The 17,819-nt window shown below is 41.1% G+C and overlaps 1 protein-coding gene across 2 annotated transcripts in view; it reads right to left on the bottom strand.

The window, feature by feature from the left end:
- Positions 1 to 17,819, bottom strand: part of abca3b (ATP-binding cassette, sub-family A (ABC1), member 3b) — a 70,364-nt gene that overhangs the window by 35,735 nt on the left and 16,810 nt on the right. For both annotated transcript variants that reach the window (XM_057817574.1, XM_057817575.1), the window contains exons 5-11: positions 16,125 to 16,290; positions 15,783 to 16,042; positions 15,590 to 15,706; positions 15,404 to 15,524; positions 2,426 to 2,599; positions 1,961 to 2,142; positions 1,733 to 1,879 (exon numbers count right to left, since the gene is read on the bottom strand). In XM_057817574.1, coding sequence (XP_057673557.1) covers positions 1,733 to 1,879; positions 1,961 to 2,142; positions 2,426 to 2,599; positions 15,404 to 15,524; positions 15,590 to 15,706; positions 15,783 to 16,042; positions 16,125 to 16,290 — 1,167 coding nt within the window. The remainder of the gene's footprint in view (positions 1 to 1,732; positions 1,880 to 1,960; positions 2,143 to 2,425; positions 2,600 to 15,403; positions 15,525 to 15,589; positions 15,707 to 15,782; positions 16,043 to 16,124; positions 16,291 to 17,819) is intronic.

The raw sequence follows: 17,819 nt of genomic DNA, 5'->3' as shown, positions 1-17,819 counted from the left end.
AGACGGCCTCGGGTTTTCCTGCAAACATCCTGATAAACTTTTAAAATCGTTCTTCCATTAATGACTGCAAGTTGTCCAGGCCCTGAGGCAGGAAACAGCCCCAAATCATGATGCTCCCTCCACCACGGTGGGGATGAGGTGTTGATGTTGGTGAGATGTTCCATTGTTCCTCCACACATGACGTTGTGTGTTACTCTCAAACAATTCAACTTTGGTTTCATCAGTCCACAAAATATTTTGCCAAAACTTCTGTGGAGTGTCCAAATGCCTTTTTATGAACATTAAACGAGCAATAATGTTTTTTTTTAGACAGCAGTCTTGGTCATAGTTTCACACATAGCTAATGTGTGCACAGAGATACTGGACTGTGCCAGTGATTTCTGTAAGTATTTAGCACGCACTCTGGAGTTCTTTTTTATCTCCCTGAGTATTCTGCGTTGAAGTGCAGGCATCCTCTTTGGTGGACTGCCACTCCTTGGGAGAGAAGCAACAGTGCCGAACTCTCTCCATTTGTAGACAACTTCTCTGACTGTCGATTGATGAACATCCAGACTTTTAGAGATGGTTTTGTATCCTTTCCCAGCTTTATACAAATAAACAATTCTTGATGGCAGGTCTTCAGACAGCTCTTTTGACCGAGCCATGATACACATCAACACAATGCTGGGTGGAGCAGCTTGAAACCACTCATCAGTGACCGGGCACACACACACACACCTGACTTAAATTGTTTGGTAAAAATTGGTTTCAATTAGGGCTGTCAAAATTATCGCGTTAACGGGCGGTAAATATATATATATTTTTAATTAATCACGTTAAAATATTTGACGCAATTAACGCACATGCCCCGCTCAAACAGATTAAAATGACAGCAGAATGTAATGTCCACTTATTACTTGTTTTTTTGGGGTTGGGGGCCTCTGCTGGCGCTTGGGTGCGACTGATTTTATGGGTTTCAGCACCACATGAGCATTGTGTAATTATTGACATCAACAATGGCGAGCTAGTAGTTTATTTTTTGATTGAAAATTTTACTAAAATTTTATTAAAACGAAAACATTAAGAGGGGTTTTAATATAAATTTTATATAGCTTGTACTAACATTTATCTTTTAAGAACTACAAGTCTTTCTATCCATGGATCGCTTTAACAGAATGTTAATAATGTTAATGCCATCTTGATTTATTTCTATAATAAACAAATACAGTACTTACGTACCGTATGTTGAATGTATATATCCGTCTTGTGTCTTATCTTTCCATTCCAACAATAATTTACAGAAAAACATGGCATATTTTATAGATGGTTTGAATTGCCATTAATTACGATTCATTAATTTTTAAGCTGTGATTAACTCGACTAAAAATTTTAATCGTTTGACAGCCCTAGTTTCAATTGCTCTTTAAGTCTCCTTAGGCAGAGGGTTCGCTTACTTATTTTTCCCCCTCCTGTCATTGCTTGAATGCTATCATCATCATGGTTTTAGTTAAAGCAGACACTGTTTTTGCATCTGTGTGATTATGCCAAAGATCAGATCACATTTGATGGTGATTTTACACAGAAATGTGAGAAATTCCAAAAGGTTCAGATACTTTTTTATACCACTAGACCTGTTGTTAGCTTCATAGACTCTGGTTGGTTCATTTTTAAAACAATATCACGATTCTTGGCGGGAGCATTTCGCTAACTTTTTGAAATGATCACGAAATATCACCATGTCCTCTGCGCTCACCTTAAAGAGATGCTTAATCTTGATCCCCGAGACGACTCCGTTGGGTTCCTCCTCGATGAACTCCCCTTTTAGCGCTTTTTCGGCATCCTCCTCTTCCTCCTTTTCGTCGAGCAGAGCCACGCGAGGGCTGCTGCACCAATAGGAGGGCTGCGGCGGAAAAGCCAACGGAAAAATCGACCTCGTCCGCAAAAACAGCTAGGCGCTCAAGTTAGCGGCGTGGCGGCATACCAGCAGGAAGAAGTAGGAGGGTAGTGGCACTCCGTACTCTCCCGGAAAAACGGCCTCGACGTACCAGGCCACCATGCCGTAGAGGAAGGCGTCAAACAGCAGCAGGCCCATTACTTGGGCCAAGGAGAAGTCATCGTCTACAGTCACGGAATCGAACATGTTGGACCACTGAATGCCCGTGCCTGTGGAGGAAAGTTGGAAAACACTTCACTCAGCATTTTAGACATTTGGCTTACGCGGCATTGCAACCATTTTATCATATTTTTTGCATTGTTTGCTCCGCCATGGAAAGTTGTGTTCAACATAATCCCTTCATTCGTTCTCGAGTTATCATCTAACTTGCAACATATAACCGCGAAAAGCGAGGGATCACTTATAACATGAACTACTCTTTTCTGAAATTTTCTTTATTTTGAATGCCTCGTTTATCCTCATGGAAAACCAATGTGCTGCACTGCGGCTCACCTTTGCCTTCAAACATCCCGAGAAGCTGCGCTCCCATGGCCATGGCCACATTGGAGATGAGGCAGGCCGACACCTTCTGGGCATGGCTCAGAAGGTCGTAGCGGGGCCACAGGAACAAATACGGCAGGTAGCTGAGAAAATAGGTGAAGCCGCCCGCTGCAGCCGCCACGTTGGCTGAAAGAAAAATAAAAACCCCAATAACAAATGGCATACCTTTTTTTTTTTTTTTTTTTTTTAACACACTAGTATGGGAAATCAGTTGAGCATTTGCGGGCCATTGCTGCCACCTGCTGGTCAGAATAATTCACTGCATCTATTTTTTGTTACAGTAGTTTGGTTCATTTACCTACACACTGCGGTGTCTAGCGGTAGCATTGACAATCGTGAGTGCTTTCTGTTACGTTTCTGCCTCGGAAATATATGTCTGTAGTATTTTATGTTTACTATAACCAGGGGTGCACATAATTTTTTTGCCCAGGTTCTAGGAGGAGGACCTGGAGATGTGACTTGGTCCTCATTGAGCTTGAGAGCCGACCCGCCTGATGCGATAAAATTATGACAGGCTTTACTTAGAGCCAATTACCTTTAATTAATTATATAAACAATCAACGCTTGATTAACATCAACTGGCACAACAAAATTGCCATTACTTTGAAGTGAAATGTAAAGAAATAAACATAAAAGCACTAATTCAAAATAAGGGGCATTCATATGCGGCTCTCACATTAACTCCAAGCCTTTGTAAAAGTGGGATGTCCTCCTCATAAGACCTCATTGAACGTGCATGTTTAGCTTTGTGAAATGCGGGCAAAAACACGTTTGTCAGCGCATGGCGCTGTTCTACAATAACTTTATTCCGCCACTTATCCATAGGGCAAGTGGGGCCCTGTCTGACATCGATAGTTTGAGTAATTGCCACATGCGGTTTTTTTCGTGCTTTTCAAAGTTTGGATGGCTAAAATTCTTTGACCCTACATAAAATGCGCTGCTCTTATTAGCGACATTGGGATTCTCACGGCAAATGTTGCACCACATTTCCGTGCGAGCATCATTTGCTTCTAGCCATGGTACCTCCTGCAGCCACTTTTCAGCAAAAGTCCTTTTTTTGGGTAGCTCCGGTGATGTCTCTGTCGTCTGTCTGTCTTTTGACGGGGGTGGGGGAACACGGAAATAATTACTCAGTGGGGCCTGCCTCTGACATTTTAAGAATTGATTTTCTCGTGTCCGCCGCAAATACAGTGGTCAGCTAGGCCTGTCGCGATAACAAATATTAGTGTGCGATAATTATTCTCATAAATTATTGCGATATGCGATATTATTGCGCCCCCCCCAATTTTTTTTAACCAATTTACAATAACAACAATAAAAAACAACAATATTGATACCGCACAGCACCACAGAATAAATAAAATGTGTTAAAAAAAGAAAAGAAAAAAAAAAAGAAAAAAAATTTGCACTTAATAACTTAAGCATTTAGGCAAATGAAAACTTTTCCCCGTCATAGCTTCTGCAATGGTGTTCCATAGGGATGCAATGATACAGTTAAGTCACGGTTCGGTACGATTTTTGATACGGGGGTCACGATTTTCGATCCGATTCAATACATTTAATGCTCCGTAAAAAAATATAACAATTATATTTTTTGTTTCGTTTTTTGTTTTTTTTTTGCCAGCGAGCAAAAATTAAATTGCCATCATATAAACATGCATTTTAGTGCATAATATTTACTGTATGTGCTTACTGATCTGAAAAATGTTTGTACAAAAGTGCTGAGAACAATCTTTACTGTTTGTAAAGTGAGGCAAGGCACTGTTGATTGCTACAGCTTTCTTAGCAGCTAGGTTTACTACATGAGCAAGACAAAATTAACAATATTTGCAACATTATCTGTAGTCACTAGTATGGAATGATTTGGCCTTCCTAACTTCCATTCAGTCATGACAGTTTAGAATTCATCGATGTAGTATATGGACTTCGTAACCCATAATCACTCTGTGCTCACGTAGCCAATGGCATGGGACGTAGCACATCTAGAGTGCCATTTCATGATATCTGGTGTGTGCGCGCATTAAAAAAAGTTAACAAGCGCCGCTGAAGTCACGTCTGCTCATTACTACACAACACCAGCATATGACACAGCGCTCTTAATTTCAATCAGCTGTTTATTGTCGAAGCGAAGTTGTTCGTAGCAGCCTAGTCGGTAACAATGTTTTGGCGGACTTCGTTGTAAATATCCGGCGTTGTGCCAAAAAACAGCCACCCACGTGAAATGTCACTCCTGACGGGAGCGCCCACACGTCAACGACACCGGCGCGCTGTAGATGGTCCACAGTCACTCCGGAGCACTGATGCGGCCGGTATACATTGAACAACAGGATATAATGGGAACGATTGGCTCCGGCGCTAGTTTTTGCCGGACTTGGAACGAAGATGCATTTTGCGCAGTTGGTAACGAGGAATCCGAACTTTTAACAGCACGTCTGCCGCACGCGCGCACGCACGTGCACACGAGGCGATAAATCGCAGCGGAAAAATTACCGCCTTCATTTTTATATATCGCGCGATAAATGGAATTATTGCATATTGCGACAGGCTTATGGTCAGCCATTGGTACGCAAAAGCGTATGGAAGCCGTTGAGGGCCAGCGCGTTTGTCTATGTCCGGTACGCATGCGCGCATGCGGACCATTTATGTGCACCCCTGACTATAACATATGGATGTGCAATATATGTTTACTTCTGTGGTGAAGGGTCATATGTACAGAACTTCATAAGTTGTTGTGTTATAGAACCCAGCCGATACTTTAGTAGCTCAAGCTAGTGTGCTATGCTATACATATAATAGTTGTGTATATAAGTGTATTGTGCAGTTAGTTGTAAATTGAGTATTGAATATGTATTTTTCTGTTGTACTTTCACAATATTAAGACAAGTGTCTTCCCATAAAAGCAAGAAAAGACCAAGCCTTGTGGTTTAAGGAAGTGCATTCATTCTTAGCTGGCTGTCGGGCAGTGCAGAAGTGAAATGGACTGTTTTGTTCATGTCTTTATGAAAAATCTATTGAGATCAAAGGCAAATCTATGTTGAATCCACCAGTTTTTTTTTTTTGTTTGTTTGTTTTTTAAACCTCCAGGTGTTCAAAAACTCAAGTTATACATTTTTTTTTTTTAATTATCGGTTATCGATATCGGCTTTGAGGAGCAGGAAGCTATCAATATCGGTTTCAAAAAATGGATATTGTGCACCCCTATCCTAAACTTCTGGCCACAGCCCGCCCCGCGAGAGCCTTCAAAAGACTGAATGTTTAACTCATCGTTGTCATTTTCCTCGGGAACCTTTTGATGACCTCGCCTGAGTCTGTTTCCGTTTCGCCTTGCCGTTTGATCGATGTCGACCTGAATAAATTGTCAACTTGTGCTTCGAAGACTTTTTCCAGCTTTCAAAATGGAACAGAACAAAGGGTTAAGACTAGGGCTGCAGCTATTGAATATTTTAGTAATCGAGTAATCGACTGAAAATTCTATCGATTAATCGAGTAATCGGATAAAACAAATAAATTTTTAGGTGAAGAGCAATTATAAATATACATGAGAAAACAAGACATTTCATCTAATCTTGAACCATTTTCAGTCAATCAATGTCTTTATTTTCGATGTATATTGTTGAAAACAGCCAACAATTGCATCTCAGATGTAACTAGAATTTAAAAAAAAAGACTAATTCACTGCTTTCACTCTAAAAACCTTTAGATCTTATTAAAAAAAAAAATATATATATATATATATATACATATGCCTAAAAATGCCGTTACGCTTGATAACACACATCACTTAAAGTGCCTGTGACACGAAAAAGCATGTTTATTTCATAATACACGCGGTATTTTATGCCCCTGAATGATATGGGCCGCTTGGATGTGTGTGGAAGCGATCGCTATTTTTATTTAGTTCTTTGAATCACGCGCCATGAAAATGAGTGACTTCCGGCTTCGGTCTTGCATTGATGAGGAGGGCGCTGTGACGTGTACGGTAGAAGACGTCCTCTTCACGCTACAGTGTACTGTTGTGTATGAGGACGAAGGATTCAGCTGATTTTGCAGATTAATACGTTTATTTTTCGCATCACGCCAGCCAAACGGCTGCAGAAAAATCATTCTGTATGATGGAGAGGCGTATGCGCCTTTTTGGAGTTTCAAAAGGTTCCCATTCACCGTGGATATTTACTGTGGGACCATTGGACTTACGAGGAAGTGAGTAAACATCTTGTTTTGTATTATGTCAAATACGAATACAGCGATTACAAAGTAAACACTACAAACTTCCTTTAAATGAAGGACTACTTACGTTTGATCATTGATATGCATTTAAAAAGCTCTCCTAATGCTCATTAGCAGCAGCACAGTTAGCTGCACAACAACTCCAGCCACCCTCCTCCGGGGAACGAACTGTAAATTGCTCTCCACCGGGCGGTTTGCCGAACCGTGACGACAATCGACAACCGGGTCGTCGTGTCAAATAATCCAGGACAGTTATGTGTGATTTTCTGCTTCGAAGACTTTGAAACATCACTTGGTTCGGGTTAGCATGTCGGCTAGCTGTCGTGGCTTCTGGTTTGTTTATATTCTCCGAAGCCGGGGAAGGGAAATGACATATGTCCGATTTAGGTGTCATAAAATATCGTTCGGGAGGTGAGACAGTAAAGGTGAAGTCGACAGTTTTGACCATTATGGAGTAATTTTGCCATGTCGTCCTGAATAAATGCATTTTTATTACGGTATTTCATATTCCATTCAGCACAAGACTGTTATTTGTCATGACCATGCCATTTATTTAGCAATTGGGGAAAATACTTGGATAAAAAGAATATCCTGTAAAAATAATGAAGAGACAGAAACAATGACATTTTGCCGCTCTCTTCGTCGCGTTTTTCTCGTTGTGAATAGTTCCCCCTCGACAGGCTGACTGGTCCTTCTCAAGCCATTTATATAGCTATTGGTGAAAATACTTGGATAAAAAGAATATCCTGTAAAAATATTGAAGTAAAGAGACAGAAACAATGACATTTTGCCGCTGTCTTCGTCGCGTTTTCCTCGTTGCGAATAGTTCCCCCTCGACGGGCTGACAGGTCCTTCTCAAGCCATTTATATAGCTATTGGGGAAAATACTTGGATAAAAAGAATATCCTGTAAAAATATTGGAGTAGAGAGACTGAAACAATGACATTTTGCGGCTCTCTTCGTCGCGTTTTCCTCGTTCTGAATAATTCCCCCTCAATGTTCTGAATAGTAAAACTGATGAGCCCAGTCTACCGCTGACGTCATCCACCTGTTGGGGACGCTAAAGCCCTATAATGGTAGGCGTGGCTAACCGGCAGATTAAAAGGCTAATTTCTCGTCATCTGTGCTTTGCTAAATTGTTGTATATAGTCGAATCGTCTCAAAATATGATTCTAATTCACATAATAATGCCATTTAAGACTTTTTTTCTCGTGTCATATGCTCTTTAAAAGTTAGGATTTTCAATTGAATTTCTATTTGTGTCAAGCCATTTTTAAGTTCTAGTTAAGTTTTAATTTAGTCTAAACTGTAAGTCCTGATAGGATTTTGAGTTTTTGCAGTCTTCAAAATAAATGTATGATACAGGCTGTATTGGAGCACATTAGGGACCAGTGCTACTTGGTGTTTTATCCAGCAATGACTACTGAGCTAAAATTGATAGTTAGCATTATTGAGTTTTTATTTTACACCGTCATCACTCCACAACGCTATGTTATGTTAAAGCCTGTATGTAAGACACGTTAGCCATGCATCGAAAGTGGTCCAAATTAATATAAACCTAGCCCTCCTCAAGGCTAACGTTACTTGAGCTAGTGACAGTAACGTTAATCTTATTTATTAGAGCTTAGCGCTCTTTATTAGCACTTAGTGCTCTTTATTAGCGCTTGGCGCTCTTTATTAGCGCTTAGCGCTCTACTGCTTTAAGATGGTGGCTGTTTACTAACACTGCCCAGACGCGGCCGAGTCTGTTATTCGCATCTAGTTCAACATACATGTGATCTCTATGAGAGTCATCAGACGCTACCTGCTACCAACGTAGCATCGTGCGGGCTAGTATTTAGCAAAGTCTGCGTCGTTTGTAGCGGCTGTCGGCTGCAGTAAGTTTTTTTTTTTTTGCTTCTTCCTCTACGCACGTGAAATCAGCGCGTTGTCCCACATTAGATAAGACTAAGGTGAATGCGCTGAGTTTGGCCTTTTGGCCGGTTTGTCGGGGTCTCGCCGGCCCTGGTCGCTGGAGCTGCGCCAGCGCGGGTCCGGCGGTTTGGTTGGCATCATTCCGGCAATCTGGCTATAGGGTCAGATTCCTTCAGAAGCTAGGGTGGTGGCTGTCTTTTTGTTATTTCTTTTTGTATGATCAGGGCTTAGTTAGCGGGTGGGGTTTAAGAGTAGATTGCTTTTGTTTGTTGTTTTGGCCTGGGCTTACCTTGAAGGCAAGCTTCTCCATATTTTGTATTCATTGTCCATTGTGAGTTTGACTATTGTGAATAAATTGTGCCACTTGTGAACTCGTGGCTCGTTTTATGTCAGCGAGCCTTCGATTTGGGACGTAGCAGACGTCTATAGAGTTTCAAGCGAGTTGATGTTGTTCCTTGGAAGCCGATGGCGCCGAAGACATAAAGCAACGCCGACTGCCCTCTGAAGTCCAATTAGGATCGTAGTTATCTGGCATTTAAATTAGCTTTGCAAACCAAATGTGAAAGGAGTCGCACGGGATTGCTTTGATATTTTATTATGCATTTTTACCAGCATTATTACCCTCCAGTCTCAGCGCAGGCAACTTGTAAGGGAAATTAAAAAATGTTTTTTGTGGGGATGCTTTGCAAAGCTCCTCAATGGCAACAACACTGGCTTTTCAAAATGGATCTCATCCTACATTTTTCTTCATTCACATCATTTACACATCACAGCAATCAATTCAGGAAATCAAGGCGCACAAAAGCTGTATAGTTTTTGCCAAAAAACGTACACTTCCACCATATTTTTGATAAAAACATTTCATTCCAACCAGGGGTGCAGCTTCCCATTTTTGTTAGGGTACAGTGTTGGCCAAAAGGATGGCACCCCTGCAATTCTGTCAGATACTGGTCAATTCCTCCCAGAAAATGATCGCAATTACAAATGCTTTGATAGTAATATATTCATTTATTTTGCTTGCAATGAAAAAATAAGAGGATTAAAAAGAGTAAAAATTCGATCATTATTATTTTACGCAAAACTCTAAAAATGGTCCAGACAAAAGTATTGTCACCCTTTGAAAAATCGTGTGATGCTACGGAGCCCCCCGGTGCCAGGATAGAAAAAATAGAAAATCATAGCTAATCTGTACCCACAGTTTACTAATCTGTACCCACAGTTTACTAATCTGTACCCACAGTTTAGCAATGACCCGGAAACAGTAGTCACCAATGTTTGGCGGGAACTCCGAGTCCAAACGCCGAGGGACCGGCCGAGCAACCATCTGCACCATTTGCCCTCGGCGAACAAAGGGGTTTTAAAAGGTAACTATTGCACGTTTTCTTTGGTAGGCGTCTTTCAGGTGTCATCAATCAATATGGCATGTTGTGTTTGCACATTTTCTGTGCTGCTGTCATGTCCGTGCGTGCTTAATTCAAGTAGTGTTCATTTGTCAGTTAGCTATTTTTAGTAGCCACATTAGCGGCTACTAACACACAACATGCCATATTGATTGATGACACCTGAAAATGTAGACGGCTACCAAAACTCAATCACACTTGCAGCCAGATAAAATGGATTAAACAGGCATGAAAATGGGTCAGGGGTTAAAAAGGTGAGAAGGGTGTGGACGAAATATGTTCCGGTGTTCTGTCAAAATATTGGCGAAACATCTAAACGCGGCGAATTTGACACCCAAAGTACTACGCTCTCAACTTGTTTCGTTTAGATGCATACAAGCAGAACGTACTAAAAAAATGCCTTAACAAAATACTTAAATGTAGTTTTATCAAATAAGGACGGTTTAAATATGCTACGTGACTAATGTGGTCAACTGCTTTAAAGCTACCACAAAAAAAAAAAAGTATGAGAGGGTAATTCATGCAAAAAGTAGGGAATGAAAAGGTCATAAAAACTCAACAAAAACAAAAATGGTGAGTAGGGATGGGAATTGATAGGATTTTTACGATTCTGATTCCATTATCGATATTGCTTAACGATTCGATTCTTTATCGATTCTCTTATCGATTCTAATTTGGGGGAAAAGAATAACAAACGTTTTGATTGGCATCGAGTTTGTTTAATCAGAAGTCACAAACTTACAAACTCACAACGAGATCAAAAGAGGCCCAAAGCCTCAATGTTAACTGTGGCAATAAGTGGCAAATACACAAGAATGTGTAACATTTTACTGAAACATTTTATCTAATAGAAATAAAAAATATTGGTATATATTGGCAGATAGGTTGTTGTTCTGCCTTTGGCAATATGTGTTAAAGCAGGGGTCCCCAAACATTTTCCTGTGAGGGCCACATAACTTTTCCCTTCTCTGATGAGGGGCCGGGGTCAGTTTGTAACTGAAAAAGTGTGACGATTGCAGAAGTGCATAAATGTAAAAAAATTATTGTTTTTCTGAAAGCCACAATCAAATAACCCTTTCTGGATTCTTCACGGAATGAAAGTAAATAAAATAAAAATAATAATATAATATAATAATAATAATAATAATAAATAATAAAAACACTATTAATTAAATAGATAATAACCAAATAACCCTCTTTGAATTCTTCAAGGAAAAGGCCAGGAAATAATTAACACGATTGAGAAAAAAAAAAAAAAATTCAAAATGGCCGGACCAAATGTGGAGGCGGGCCGTATTTTGGCCGCGGGCCGCAGTTTGGGGACTGCTGGGTTAACGTGTATTATTTACCATTACATTGAAATGCATGCCTTTTAGTTTTTGTGGCGCTTACACGCTCAAGTGGGGGCGCCCTTGCGCTTCCTGACGCGAAGAAGAACGCGCTCACATGAAGAAGAGCGCACTTACACCCGAAGAAGAAATGCCGCATCCAAGCGAGTGAGCAAGTTAGTGAAAGAGGGAAACACTTCTACGAGCCTACGTTCTTTGTTAATGTTAATATCTACAGAGGCAACGCCTGTATGTATCATCTTTTGTGTTGTTGTTCTTGTTGTGTTTCCACTCGCGATCGGACACTTAAATCCAGTTGTGTAGTGGTTTGAACGATGTGCTAATGCTGGCGAACGAATGCTAACCATTTGTTATTACTGTTATTAACAGCTGATCATCGCTGATTTACGTTGATGCAAACCTGTTTGTTATTGGGGACGAAATTGATTTGTTTCATTTCTATTCTTAGTTTCACTCTTCAAGTGATGGTTGAATAAAGTCAGCAAATTATACCAACGTCTTCTGCATCGTCATTTGGGAGTTTAGCTTGCTGTATAGCCAGGACTGAGCCTTAGCCTCTCTGTGAGGACAGCGCAGTCGTATTCCCTCCCGATGCAGTTATCTCCACCTTGCAATGACTGCAATTCGCTTTGTTATTTTTCCTCGTGAAGTGAAGACACACTTTCGAGCGTTTGAACCTACGTGCAGTCATTGTTATGTTTATGGCTGCAATGCTCGTGCTTACCCGTCGTAACCTTTCATTTTCACACTCTTTCCTGGTGAAGTGTAGTCAAACTTTGGACCGAGTGGTTCTTGGCGCCATGCTAGTTTGATGCGTCTGGACAACAAGACACGTCACGACGCAATACGCGTCTTTAGGAATCGTTAAAGGGATCGTTAAGGCTTTTTCATTGTGATGTCGAGGCCTCGAAACACTCGGAACCGGTTCCGAATTGGAATCGAATTTCGATTCCCATCCCTAATAGTGAGTACTCGCCGCTTTTAACCGATGTGCGCATGCGTGCAAATGTTTGCGCAAGCGCGCTGAGCATTATGTAAGACGTTTAGCTGCGTTGCAAGGAATTGCCGAACGCCGGCACACTGTACAACCCAACAAAATATTGAGCTCTGTTGACCCACCCTGTGTTTCAGTAATCTGCAGGAGGCACCACAGACACACATAAACCTCGTGCTGGCCATGTTTTATTTAGACACAAAGTTTCACAGAAGCTAAACGAGTTAAGTGTTCAACACTGTACAAGATGGTCGCGTAGAAAAAAAGGCGCCAGACGTCCCTGAAATACTAATCACAGCGATATTACAAAGAAGCTTGTGTTTCTTCTTTTATATTACCGTTAAATACACAAGCTTTACGCTAACTTAACGGGAGCTATTTTTTCGCCGGAGATTTGGCTAGCTCTGCAAGCAAGCCGCAACGAACGGCAGTAACTTTGTTATACCGCAAAATATGAAAACGATTGAAACCATTACTCACCAAATTCAATGTGTTGGCAAATGCATTCATTTAGAAAAAAACATTGAGAGTGGGACTTCTCGTCCTGCGAACATGCATTTGTGCTTAGGGAAAGATCATGTCGCAATTAGCGATCTTTGACGCTATCCTTTTTCCCCTTCATTCAAACTTGCTTCTCACTCAGCGGCTGTGATCATAACCTCAACGAAGTTGCTCTCCCAGCTAGGCCTTGCCTAACATTCGTCTGGAAGTTTTTAGTTAGTCTGTATATTGAATTTGAAAGGAAAACTTTTTCATGATGCTAACCAGTTGAAGCTACTCATTCATGGAAAAATACTATTGTGCAACGTTTTAAATGTATTCATTTTGTATATTTCAGTTACTACGATTTGTGAGCTCAATAAATTGAAGAACAGTACGCCTTGTGTTTGGAGTGTTGTTTTTGGGGTTCGCTGGAATACCATCACTGACGTACACAGCAACAAACAGGAAGGGGTGAGCGCTGCTGCGCCAAGCTACTTCTGGCTGCATTTTGACACATGGAAAATAGTGAATACCGTACTATGGTATGACGGAAAATGTTAGTTTTCATACCATGGTAAACCATGAAACCGGTAACTAGCACATGCTTACTCCTGACCCCCCAACCCCCCTTAAAAAGTTTCTCCTCGGATCTACACAATTCACGTAGGTCACCCCTTTTGACTTCAAAACGGCAAATTTTGCCGAAAGGTGAGAGATTTTCATGCCTGATTAAAGTGGACTCAACCTCTATCCTATGTCCTTGTGTGTACCACATTGAGCATGGAGAAAAGGAAGAAGACCAAAGAACTGCCTGAGGACTTGAGAAGCAAAATGGTGAGGAAGCATGGGCAATATAAAGGCTAAAAGTCCCTCTCTAAAGACCTGAATGTTCTTGTGTCTACCTTGCGCAGTGCCATCAATAAGTGTAAAGCCCACGGCACTGTGGCTAACCGCCCTAGATGTGGACGGAAAAGTCCAAGGGTACAACAGTGTCAACCCATTAGAGGAGTCCCAAAAATAAATTTTTAGGTGCTTTTGGTATTCATTCACGGTCGACGTACAGCCAAACTTGGCATTGAAGAGACAGGACACAACAGTGTACTAGGCATGTGCCGGTTACTGGTTTCACGGTTTACCGTGGTGTGAAAACTTCGCGGTCTCAAAACCACTAAATTTTTCCGTCAGACCGTAGTACGGTATTCGCTATTTTCCTCGTGTCAAAAATGCAGCCAGAAGCGGCTTGGCGCAGTAGCGCTCACTCCCTCCTGTTTGTTGCTGTGTGTGAAAGTGACGCTATTGGCTAGCCAGCCAGCTAACCCAAAAACAAATACTCCAAACATAAGGCGTATTGTTCTTCAATTTATTGAGCTCTCAAATCGTGGTAAGTGTAATATACAAAATGAATACATTTAAAATGTTGTACAATTAGATTTTTCCATGTGAGTAGCTTCAACAGATTAGCACCATGGAAAAAGTTTGCCAAAAACAAAACACACATTTTCCTTTCAAATTCAATATAAAAACTAACTAAAAGCTTACAAAGAAGATTGTTAGCCTAGGCTTACCTGGGAGAGCAACTCCGTTGAGTGTGACAGCCGCAGAGTGAGAAAACAAGCTTGAGTCGCTTGAATGAAGGAGAAAAGGTGATGGCGTCAAAGATCGCTAATAACGAAAGATGATCTTGCCCTAAGCACAAATCCACGTTCGCTGGATCAAGGTGAGGTCTCACTCCCAGTGTTTTATTTTATTTTATTTTATTTTTTAGATGATACCTTTCCACAACAATATTGACATTTTAACTAACTTACACATTTTTAACTAACTTATGAATTCTTTATGTTCTTTTTAACACTAAGGCATGACATCATGTAGACTACAGTTGACACAGTGGCTGAAAATGGCGAAACTTCACTTAAGCTTTTCCACCCTCAAAAAAAAAAGACATGCAGTATAAATTAAAAAAATATATATTCAGAAGTGTTTTTACTTTTTTATTGAAATTATTTTGTTCTTGCTCTAATCTTGAGCAACTTGAGCTGTGGCTGTGAGTATAGTCTAAGTTATATTTAGTTAAATTGTATTTGAAATATTTTTTTGGTATTGATTATTTATTTATTTTAACAATATATTCATGTTCCAATTTGCAACTATGGTCTGAAAAAAAAAAAAATCCTGTTCAATGGAAAAAAGTTATTTTTTTTAACCCATACATCTCACAATTTTTGGGAGCTATAATTGCAATATCGTGATACCGTGAAACCGCGGTATTTTTGCTCACGGTTATCGTACCGTCAAAATATCATACCAGCACATGCCTACAGTGTACCCTCCTTTGTTTCATTAAAATAAGTCGATGTTTTGGCCACTCTGGTGCGCTTTTTGGCTTTGTGCCGCTTTCCCCGCTTGCATACTAAGCGTCTGACATCAAAAATATCTCCCGAACATTTTCTCCTCGGATCTACACAATTCACGTAGGTCACCCTTTTTGCCTTCAAAACGGTGAATTTCGCTGAAAGGTGAGAGATTTTCATGCCTGTAATATTTTCAAGTAGGAAGCACGCACCTCGTGAAAAGAAGGCACTGATCATGAAGCTGAAGTTGATGGTGGCCACAGTGAAGATCAGAAGAAAGACAAATACCAGCGTGGGGTCACTGTAACTCAGGACCGCTCCGTTGGGGCTGACCTACAAGCGATTCCGCGCTTGTTAGCTCGCTAATGGCGCGCATTTGGCCGGCGCTCTCCACTTACCTGGATGCAGAGGAGCAGGGTGACGAAAAAGACGGAGACGGAGAGGAACAGAAAGAACATGAGGAACCAAGCCGTCCAGTGGAGCCAGTTGCTGAGCCCCATCATCCTCATGTATTCCTGTAAAAAAAAAAAAAAAAAAATTTTTAAAGCGTGAGCCGGGCGACGGGGATTTAGCCGGCCCGAAACCGCGCACCTTGAGCTTGCGTTCCTTCTCCTGCACCACGGCCCGGACGATGTTGAGGGACGTGTAGGTGAAGCTTAGCACCAGCAGCAAAGGCAGTTGATTCTGGATGGCCAGGATGAAGACGTCGTAGATGAAGGGAGGGTACGGAAAGCGCGACACCAGCACTCGGCTCTGGCTCAGGAGCCGGTCGGCGGCGTTCCGGTTGTACGAGCGCATGATGGCTTTGTCCACCGCGTGCTGCACCGTCAGGAAGCCCTCTCGGTAATAACCTAAGGAAAGGGAAACCGAGCTTGTTTTGCTATTACGGGAGAACATTTTCTTATTTCTTTCCGAGCGCTCTAGAGGGCTGACCAGGCGTCCCGCCGTTCTTGTCGTACTGTTCCCTCGGGCCGGGCAGCTGAAACAGCGGATAGAGGCTGAGCGTGTGCCAGTCCAAGTCGCTGTTGGGGTCCAGCTCCGTTTTCTCTTTGGCCGGAGCGTTGCGAGGACTGAAGCTGAAGCGAAGGTGGTAGCTGACCTGCGAGCAAAATTAAAACAATTTCTCGACAAAGTCCCCACATGAGACGAGAAAAGAAAATACCGTGAGATGATCATAGGCCTGCACAATATCATACCTGTCAAGTTGTACGGTGTCGGCGTAATTTGTACAAGCGAGCACTGATTTTTAAATGTTTACGCCATACTAGGGCTGCAGCTATCGAATATTTTAGTAATCGAGTAATCGACTGAAAATTCTATCGATTAATCGAGTCATCGGATAAAACAAATATATTTTTAGGTGAAGAGCAATTATAAATATACATGAGAAAACAAGACATTTCATCTAATCATGAACCATTTTCAGTCAATCAATGTCTTTATTTTCGATGTATATTGTTGAAAACAGCCAACAATTGCATCTCAAACTGTAACTAAAATAAAAAAAAAAAGACTAATTCACTGCTTTCACTCAAAAAACCTTTAGATCTTATTAAAAAATATATATATTTATACCTAAAAATGCCATTACGTTTGATAACACACATCACTTAAAAGTTTGGATTTTTTCCCACCTGTTTCAATTGAATTTCTATTTGTGTCAAGCCATTTTTAAGTTCTAGTTAAGTTTTATGCTACTCTAAACTGTAAGTCCTGATAGGATTTTGTGTTTTTGCAGTGTTCAAGATAAATGTATGATACAGGCTGTATCGGAGCACATTAGGGACCAGTGCTACTTGGTGTTTTATCCAGCAATGACTACTAAGCTAAAATTGATAGTTAGCATTATTGAGTTTTTATTTTACACCCTTATCACTCCACAAAGCTATGTTATGTTAAAGCTTGTATGTAAGACACGTTAGCCACGCATCGAAAGTGGTCATAATTAATAGAAACCTAGCCCTCCGCAGGGCTAACGTTACGTGAGCTAGTGACTCAGACAGTAACGTAAATCTTATTTTTTAGCGTTTAGCGCTCTTTATTAGCGCTTAGTGCTCTACTGCTTTAAGATGGCCGCTGTTTATTAACGCTGCCCAGACGCGGCCGAGTCTATCACATTGCATGTAGTTCAACATACATGTGATCTCTATGAGACTCCTCAGATGCTACCTGCTACCAACTTAACATCATGCGGGCTAGTTTTTAGCAACGTCGGCGTAGTTTGGAGCGGCTGTCGGCTGCGGAAATGTTTTTTATATTTTTTTATTGCTTCTTCCTCTACGCACGTGACGTCAGCGCGTTGTCCCGCATTAAAAGTAGTCCGAGCGAAACGTGATGCTTAGAGCTGTCAAAATAAACGATTACTCGAGGTGAATAAAATTACTCGGATCAGTTTTTAAACTCGAGTTACTCGAGTATTCGTTTCAGCTCTACGCCATACGTTCAAAATCTGTACGTTTTTCGTGCATGTTTTTTTCTTCCTCCATTCGGATTTTATCACCGTTTCGGCAACGAGATATGACATATGCGTTACTATGCGTTACTACTAAAATTCCAGCACAGAGTTGTAAGAAACTCATCGATTGATACCGGAAGCGGCCCATTTTTGGAGTTTTGTCTAAAATGATT

Source organism: Corythoichthys intestinalis, chromosome 16, assembly GCF_030265065.1.
Source record: "Corythoichthys intestinalis isolate RoL2023-P3 chromosome 16, ASM3026506v1, whole genome shotgun sequence".
In the NCBI taxonomy this organism is placed as follows: domain Eukaryota; kingdom Metazoa; phylum Chordata; class Actinopteri; order Syngnathiformes; family Syngnathidae; genus Corythoichthys; species Corythoichthys intestinalis.
This window is presented reverse-complemented; position numbering and strand designations above follow the sequence as displayed.